Raw genomic sequence first — 9,740 nt, forward strand, 5'->3', positions numbered from 1 at the left:
TATACTTCAGATCGTACTTTGTCTCTGGTGGACAAGTTTTAATTTTATTCAGCTTCTACTTGAACTTTCGCAGGAGCAATTGTCTGTTCCACAGTCGACCCCTGACCTTTTTCTGATTTATGATATTTAGCTTCTCCATCATCTTCTCAACCGATGTTGTTGATTTGATTCCTGTGTATTCCATCTGGAGAGGTCCACATGTATATTCACAATTTATGTTGCTGAAAAGAGGCATTTAAAATGAACAAATTATTAGAATTTCCATTCTAATCATGCATTTGCCTGGTTTTAATAATTGCATATTGCTGGCATCATAGAATCAGGAATTGTTCTGTCCTCTTCTATTTTTTGTAATACTTTTATATGTGTTGATGGTAGTGTTTGGTTCAATTCACCAGTGAAACCACCTGGTCACAGCCATTTCTATTTGCTTGTATTACTAGATACAGACTTATACTCATTGCTGCCGAGTGAAATCCAACCTATAGAGACCCTATAGGACAGAGTAGAACTTCCTCACAGGGTTTCAAAGAGTGATTGGTGCATTCAAACTACCGACCTTTTGTTTAGCAGCCAAGCTATTAACCACTACCCTGCCAGGGCTCCTATAGGCTTAGGCAGATTATGCATTTCTTTTTGTGTGACTCTGGTTGATTTTTTATTTAAAGAAATTGTTCACCCCGAGAATATTGCCATGAGATACTATTTAAACTTGAGCCTAAACTATCCCCCCTGTTTATCCTTACATTAAAAAAAAATATTGGCTTATAAAATAAAGTGTATAACCCATGACTTCTGCTTTCCTTTAAAAAAAGTCATCTATATAAGACCAAAGGGTCAACAATTACTCTAAAGTAAATATGAGAAAGTAAGAGGACAAGAAAAGATTACTGAAAATAATATAACCAGAAAAGAATTAATGTTAAGTGTTGACACATTGTGAAAAAAGTAGCCAATGTCACTGAAGAATTAGGGAAGAAATTGTTAAATGAGATCCTAATTTACTCTGTAAATTTTCACCAGGAAAATAGTTATTTGTTGAATGCATGGTCTAGTAATTACCACATATTATAGACCATTCATTAATATGATAAATGGATTCTGATACATCCTTTAGAGGAAATACTATGCCAAATAAAATACAGTTTGTAGAGATTTGTATATCATTACATACGTATTCTTATATAAAATGCATGTCTATTCAGTGTACAATAAAAGAACATGAAAGTTACTCACCCTGCAGCTATGGCTGGCTGAGACTTTAATTTTATTCAGCTTCTATTTGGATTTTCACAAGAGCAATTAACATTCTCTTCCTCAGTCGTCCCCTGGCATTGTTCTGACTTGTGATATTGAGCTTGTCTATCGTCTTTTGCACAGATGTTATCATCTCACAATGTGGTTTTCCTTTCTGTATCCCTCAGAGTGTAATACGAGGTCATGTCCATGACCTTCGGGCTGCTCCATGGAAATAGGTGGTGCTGATTGAGTTGTCCATGGAAATGTTGACTTGAATTTGGAAAAACTGGCCATAGTAGGTATCTGTACCATGAGGGTAGATCCTCACCTCCTACTCCAGGCACTTTCCAGGTGTCTGGCTTAACAGGAAAAGCTGTCTCCAACATACTCCTCTTCTGCAGATGTAGGGAGCACATCCAAGAATTAGACGCACCCAGCTGATCCAGTATCTGGTAAAACTGTATCCAGACGTCTTAAAGTAGATCCTAAATGACTTCCTGGGCCTCTTCACCTCTGTGCTTGATTTCACTAGCTGTACCTGGCTGCAGACATATGTGGCTAAAAAAGACTCAGAGACCAGAGGCTACCTCTTCCCAACCCCTGTAACCCCAAACTGTGGGTTGTCCCTGACCTAAGAGAGCAGCTCTGAGAAGGGAGAAGATGGTGACAGACCCCATCCTGGAAGAGGACAGAAAAGGATAGCACTGAAGACCCCAACAGGGCAGCAAGGGAAGCTCCTCTGTAAAAGTGAGTGTGGGTTTAAATAGGATGTTCCCCCACTTTGCATCTTTCTGCCCTGCCCACCAGGTAAAACTCAGCAGTGTTCATACTTAGAACCCAAAGGGATAGGAGAGGTGTTTGTCTTGATTCTCCTTGGAGGGGCAAGATAAGGTCCCACTAACCCCACCTCCCCACACTCACACACTGGTAGTAACTAGCACTGTAACCCTGGATGGCACAGAGCAGATCCCCCTAAACCCCAGTACTTATATTATTCCACACTGGCGGTTGAGTAGAGTGAAGGGCTATGTGAGTTTTAACCCAAGGATCCTGGGGGTCAGGGCACAAGGGATCCCCTCCTCAGTTTCTGTGTGGGATGCACATTGTTTCTAGGTTAGAAGATGTCTCGGTCTCCTTAGAGAGGGCTTCAAGGACTCTGGGATCCCAAAAGACCACTCTCAATAAACCATTCCAATGGACCCTGGCACCCTGGGGCTGCCCTGTAATTCCTGCTTCCTGAGGAGGGGATCCAGTTCTCCAGGAAAATGAGCTTTAGTCAAAGCTGCCTCTCAAGTCCAATCACTTCTTGGAGGTCTTTGGGTTGATTACTGTACCAGTTCTTTTATTCTATGTTATGAAACACCAGGTAGGGCATAGATGCCATTTTTCATGGATAGATCTTGAACCACCTGTCTAAGCCCTTGAGGACTAAGCCAATGGTGTTAGCCAATTTTATTGTTCCTCAGAGCAGGAAAACTGTCTGTTTTGTCAAATTATCTGTGTTAATCATCCACTTCCTTAGGGCTTACCCTACGCTAGTCACTTCAAGAACCCCATACTGTCCTGCAATATGATTCCTCTCCTTTGTGGGAGCTCCTCAGGACCAAAGCTGGGCATCTTTGATGGGACTCTTTCTAAATGAAAATGCACTTTCATTTGATAAAAACTTTAAATGCAAATAAAATTGTAAATCACTAAGTCAAAGCAACAAAAATTTAATGAGATAACAATAGTCAAACATGTCCATAAGCAGTCCTCTCATGCCCAGGCTAATTCATGTTACACAAAATGGCACTGTCACCCTTGACTATGTGGTTCTGACAGCATAATGACCACAGAAAATCTCACCCACTGCTGTCTAGCTCATTTCAATTCATAGTGACCCCGTAGGGTTTCCAAGGCCGTAAATCTCTATGGAAGCAGACTGTCACATCTTTCTCCCGTGGAGCTGCTAGTGGTTTCAAATAGCCAATATTTTGGTTTACAGTAGACTGTTTTAACCACTGCACCACCAGAGCTCTTTAACATCCACAGAGCATGTGTGAAACAGAAATGCCTCACACACAGTACTGGAAATGGGATACATATGTGCCACGACATAGGTGCAGCAGTTACTCAATAATGGATATCTTTAAATGAAGTGAACCTTTTACTTAGTTCTACAGCAGAATATTCCAGATGGAGCACTCTTATTTTTAAAAGAGCATTTTTTAAAGTGCATATGATTTATAGCCAAATGCTTACTCAAAATTTGAAATTTGTTCTTTCCTTATAGTGAGTGGCATAAGGGAAAACATGAATTATTTTCACCTTTAAAGGGTTGTTCTATAAATTAGGCAGTTATGGGCTCTGTGTGTTCACCCAAAGCTGTTTCATTCTTCATTAAAAGCTGAGGCCTGTTAGCACATAAAAGACTTCTAATGCCAAACTCAAACATGTTTATATCCAATTATTTTATAAATAGCCCCAATAAGCAGATTTTTAGCTAATTAGAGCTCTCTTTTTTCCATTTGTCATGAAACTGTGTCCGGCATCTACTAGTTCTAGATAAAATAAAACCCAGCAATTATAGGGACTTCACAATTGCTGTTCTTCATAACTCTCTGACCTAGAAACTCCCTACCTTGCTGCAGAAGAACGTATCATCTAGGAACATGTAGACCCCATTCTTCCTGCTCTTCCCGTAAGGTTTCTGTGCATTCTTCCTTTCTTCTGGCTCCCTGCATTGCTTATGTCTTGAATACCTCCTGCTGTGGGGAATCACCCACTTATTAAATGCAGCCAACCATACTTCATCCCCAATAAATACCTTGTTATGCAACACTGATATCTCATGGTCATATCTTTTTTGTTGATAGTTCCAAACTCCTTCAAACTCACTAAAATGGTGGAGGAAAAATTATGTGAAAGAAGAGATTCTGGGAAAGTAGTGGAAGGAAGAATCAGGGAGTTTTTGGATGAAACTGTCAGCTCAGGATGTGACTTTACGTAGTAGTTATTTATCCTACAGAATATTGTAGTCACTGTGCTGGAACCATAAGGACATAGGTCACAAAGACTTAGGTGCTGTCCTACAGAGCCCACAGCACACTATGAGGTCCCATGAGCAGACTAAAGCAAAAGGTGATGGAGATGACTCCATGAAAATCTGAACAGCAGGAGATCAATTATACATTTACATCTCATTTTAACCAACACTTATTATCATCTTAGATACTAATCACCATGTGCATTTCACAAATGAGACTATGCACAGAGTATAGTGGGGAGGGTTCAGGGCAATCGTGAGAGAGAAAGTCCTGTAAACCTTTTCCAGGTGACTGTAGGAGCCATAGGCTGAGTCACACCTGAGATCCAGGTAAAAGACCTGAGCCTTGGGATTTACACCACAGAAATCACACTACGCATTTATAGGACTAGAAGTAGTAAAGGGAGATGTGAGAACAAAGCTTAGAATCCAAGAAAATGTGTTAGAAGAAAAATAGATACCAGAAACTACTGAGTCTGATATGACCCCATGATTGGTTAGTCCAGTGCACCCTGTCCTAACACAATTCAGGGAGGTTTTTGTGTGGGATCCCACTGACTTATCCTCACTATGCCTCTGGTACAGTAATACATGGATATGTCCTTGGGTCTCAGAGTGTCCATTTTAAAATAGAGTGCATTCTTGGAATTGTTTCTGGAGATGGTGAATTGGCCCTTCACAGTGTCTGTGTAGTTCTTACTATCACCATCAGTGTTAATTTCTCCAACACAGTACATCCCCTTCCCTGGAGCTTGGAAGATACAGCTCAGCTATAATTTCCTAAAGGTGAATCAAGACCTAGACAGGAAAGTCTCAGAGACTCCCACCCCCAGACCATCTAATGTCTCCACTGGACTCCATCAGCTGCATATTACAGTGTACACCTGCAAACACAAAGATATTGTGGTCAGAAAAAAAATCACACATTTTCACTGTTTCCTGCACTCATATCCACCCATATTCTCAACACCTCTGCAAAAATGATCTTTTAAAATGATACAAGGAAAATCTAGCATAGCCAAGACTCCATGGTGACTTGAGTATGTGCAGTCCCTATAACTGAATGGGGACACCTGGGAACCCTGGAGTTGACAATCCTCTTCAAGAGCTGAAATTTGGAGCTGGGCTGTTATTTTTTATCAGCAGAGGGAGGGACTCTATTTGCATGTACACTTATACAGCAATCTGTGTAGTTGGATGCCTGCAGACAGGGCATTGCCTCAGAACACACATGAGTGTTCTTGGGAGATATTGGTATCAGTCATAACATTAGGAAAAAATTATTTCTAGCCATGTGATGTGTTGGGTAAACACATAGTTACCATCATATTATTTCATATACCATAATTTATCTATATATAAATATTATAAGACAGAATGAGCTTTGATTTGTTTAGCTTCTTTTACCCAGCATACTTATAATGAATCCATATTGTTTTTTCTAAGAAGCTCAAATTGATTTTAATGCTATATATGTGTTTGTGTGTATACAGTAAACTATATATATAGTATTTCCGTGTATGTATATGCCATAATTTGTTTAAGTACTCACCTGTTTGTTTATATTTGGATTGTTTCTCTCTTCTGGTTGTTACAATGAAATCCGCTACTCAGAATGAAGATGTAGAAAGCAAAAATGTGAGGGAGGATTGATTTTCTTACAACAACTTGGACAAACTACAAACGAAAAAATTCTGAGACACATCAGTATATTGAAGCGACAGGCAAACAATATACATCTTATTTGGACAGGATGAAAAAGGACACGGACATTAACTTACCTCAGGCAGATGCCATCAAGTGACATTTAATCTCTAAGATTTAACTGGAAATATTTACTCAATAGCTGAAGGCTGAATGTGTTAAAAATATTAGAGTGCAGGTTCCTAGGGGCTATGGAGTTAGGGTGATTCCTGCTCTCTTGCAGACTGTTCTGGTAATACTAGAGATAATCTATGAAAAGGTATCTGTTTCACTCTCCATGATGGTGCCTGGGGTAGCAGAAGAGCAGCCACTGCTAAAATACCCCAGACATACTTCTCCTAACCTCAATGAGGGAAAAAAAAAATCATTTTGAGGAAAGGCATTAAAACAAGTATCTAGGCACAAGTGGAATCACATCGAAATTAGGGGAATAGAGGATACCAATGAAACTATCTAGAACCAATTATCTTTTCTTCCTTAAAGTATTAAGACATCAAATGAAAAGGAAAAATATCAAAACTGGAAACTGTGGATATTGGTGAAAATCCTTTGCAGGTAGGGAGGGAAAAATCTGTCCCACGGAAAAGTTTAGGAATAGCTTCAATGCTAGCATTTCCTCTGGAAGAGGGGCAGGAAAACTTGGAAGGGCACACCTCAGGCCCATTTTCACAATTCCTGCCTACGAATGAAGCATACTCAGGTGATCAGAGAAAACATCCCTTATCCCAAGCTCCACCAAAACACTAAACACTACCAAGTAAAACTAACAGTGGGATGCACTGGGAAGAGTTGAGAGACTGACTATCTCTGGGTAGAGCACAAAGTGAAGACCAAAGTCAAGCATGAAGACAAAAATGGGGAATCACTAGAAGAATCTGAAGTCTCTGGTGCTTGCAGCAAAAACAAAATTTAACTTTGGGGGCCATGACAAAAATAAACTCCAAATGCAGTCCTGCCTAGATCCTTGCATACCTCCACAATAAAGGTCTAGAATTCGTCTAGAATTTATCCCCAAGAAAAAAATAAGGCGTAAAATAATATGTCAGTATTTACTGTCCTAGTCAACATGTCTATCTTTCAACAAAAATTATGGGGAATACCAAAGAGCAAGAAGACAATCATAATCAACACATTATCAAAATGAGATTCACACCTGAAACAAACTTTAGAACTATAAAATTAAAAATGAAATATAAACAAAGTATGATTAATATGTTAAAAGACCTAAAAGAAAAGGTAGACTGTGAGGGCAATAGATAACTTCAGCAGAGAGATACAACCCAACAATTAAACTCCTATATTTCTCCCCAAAATATTTGAAAGCTGAGAATCAAACAGATACAAGCACACTGATTTTAATAGCATCATTATTCACAACAGTCAATAAGTGAAACAATCTAGTGTTCATCAATAAATGACTGGATAAACAAATGTGAGGTATATTTACAAGGAATATCATTAGGCCGTAAAAAGTACATGAGTCTTGATGCATGCTACAGCATGGATGAACCTTGAAAACATTATGCTAAGTAAAAGAAACCAAACATGAAATTAGAAATAATGTATAAACCCACTTATATGAAATACCTAGAATAGAAAGAAAGTATATTCGTGTTTACCAGAGACTGTAGGAAGGGGAGGATAGGGAGTTATTTTTAATAAATACAGAGTTTGTTTGCAGTGATAAGTTTTGGTAGTATATAGGAATGAAAGTTTCACAACATTGTGAATCTAATTAATATATCTGAATTAAAACTTTAAATCAGTTAAAATTGAAAAGAAAATATGTTATATATATTTTACCACAATAAAATAATGATTAAAAAAAATCCTACTTAAAGCCAAAGACAGAGAACGTCTTGAAAAGAGTGCATGCTTCATTCTTTACAGCAGACTTCTCTTCAAAACGTTGAAGCAAAGAAATGATAGAGTCATGTATTTCCTGTTGGGATGAGAGTAAAAAAAAAAAAAAAAAAAAATCAACCCAGAATTCTCCACCCTAACTTCTGTTAAAGGCTAAGGGAAAATTTGGAAAGGGACAATAGTAATGGTTGAATAACATGATAAACCCATGTAATGCTGCCGAATTGTACATGTGAAGAAGGTTTAAAAGTCAAATTAGTGTTTCATAAATATTTACAATAAAAAAATTAAAAAGTAAATTACAGATAAACATTTTCTCAGACAACCAGAAACTGATTGAAATTCTTGCCAACACAACTCTTCAAGAAATTACTAAAAATATTCTACAGGAAGAGAAATTCTGATATAAGCCAAAACTTTGAATCTACACAAAGTATCAAATGGAATAAATAAAGATTATATATATTTATTTTAGTTACTGTAAAATATAATTCTTAAAACAATAATAAGAGCCATGCATTATGTTTACAGCATAAGCCAAAGTGAATGGAAGCGCAATGGGACAAGGGATAGGAGAAACGAATAAGAAATTGTGGCAGGGGCAATCCAAGTGCAATCTGCTAACTTTCCCTTTGACCTACAATGGAAACTTGTGCTTAGGACAAGATGTGTCAGCTTGGCTCCTTGGATGAAATGAGCATGTGGTATGATTCCTTTACCCAAGTTACCTTGATCCAAAACACATTTCATAGTAGCTGATGGACAAGAACACATCCCTTATGTCTTACCCTGAACACATGCAACATTCCCATAAACTGCTTGTGTGTACACATCACATGGCACTTGGAAAATCCTATTTCTAGATCCATTGCTGGTGAGGGGGAAATAGTGTTCTTCAACTGCTACACAAAAGATGGTTGTATTAAGACCACCATCCTTCCATCAGCTGCAGAGTGAGACCCACAAGCCATAGAGGACTGGCACCCAATATTGAAGCTGTCCTTGCTCTGTCTCTTGCTTATATGAGTAAATCATTGTTCCATACAATGACCGTGTGTAAGTTGTGCTTTTTTTGTTGACCTCAGAAGTTGGCTTGACAGAAATATACAGTTATAATGTCCTTACCCATCACACGTCTTTCAGTTTACTGTGAGGGCTTGCAAATTGCTGTGATTCTGGAAGCTACACCACTAGTATTCGAAAAACAGTAGGGTCAACCATGGTGGACAGGTTTCAGCTGAGATTCCAGACTAACACTATGAATAAGGACCTGGCAGGCTACTTACAAAAAAAAAAAAATTAGCCAGTGAAAACCTTATGAATAGCAGAAGAACTTATCTGATATAGTTCCAGAGGATGAGTCCTTCAGGTTGGAAGACACTCAAAGATGACTGGGGAAGAGCTGACCCTCAAAGTAGAATTAACCTTAATGACGCAGATGGAACTTCATTTGCTGATATGGCACGACTCAAAATGGGAAGAAACAGTTGCAAACTTCAATCAGTAATCAACTGCACAACAGATCATCAACTGCTCATATGCAACTTCAAGTTGAAGTTGAAGAAAATGAGAAAAAGACCACGAAGGCCAAAGTACGACCTTGGGTATATCCTACCTGAAATTAGAGACTATCTTAAGAATAGACTTGACGAGTCCGGCAACATGGCGCTCTAGGCAGAATCACCACGCTGTCCCTCCACAGCAAAGATCCGAAAAACTAAGCCAAACAGAATCAACAATCCTGAAACCCTAGAACATCAAATGAAGAGATAAAGAACTCAGCCGAGCACCAAATGGAATGAGAATACTGAAAGAGAACGGAGAGTGAGGAGAGATTCATGCAGAGGTCCCCTACCAGCTAATGCAGCATGGATCCACCATCTTGGACTCCTATTGGAGACCACCA

General features: G+C 38.7%; 1 gene segment (V, D, J or C); it reads right to left on the reverse strand.

Annotated features, from left to right (window-relative positions):
• Positions 1-4,794: 4,794 nt before the first annotated feature.
• LOC101345714 (immunoglobulin heavy variable 3-74-like) overlaps positions 4,795-9,740 on the reverse strand; it is a 96,345-nt gene continuing 91,399 nt past the window's right edge. Inside the window, 1 exon segment of the V gene segment in view lies at positions 4,795-5,037. Coding sequence covers positions 4,795-5,037 — 243 coding nt within the window.

Source organism: Trichechus manatus, unplaced genomic scaffold (assembly GCF_000243295.1).
Source record: "Trichechus manatus latirostris isolate Lorelei unplaced genomic scaffold, TriManLat1.0 scaffold00053, whole genome shotgun sequence".
Lineage (NCBI taxonomy): Eukaryota > Metazoa > Chordata > Mammalia > Sirenia > Trichechidae > Trichechus > Trichechus manatus.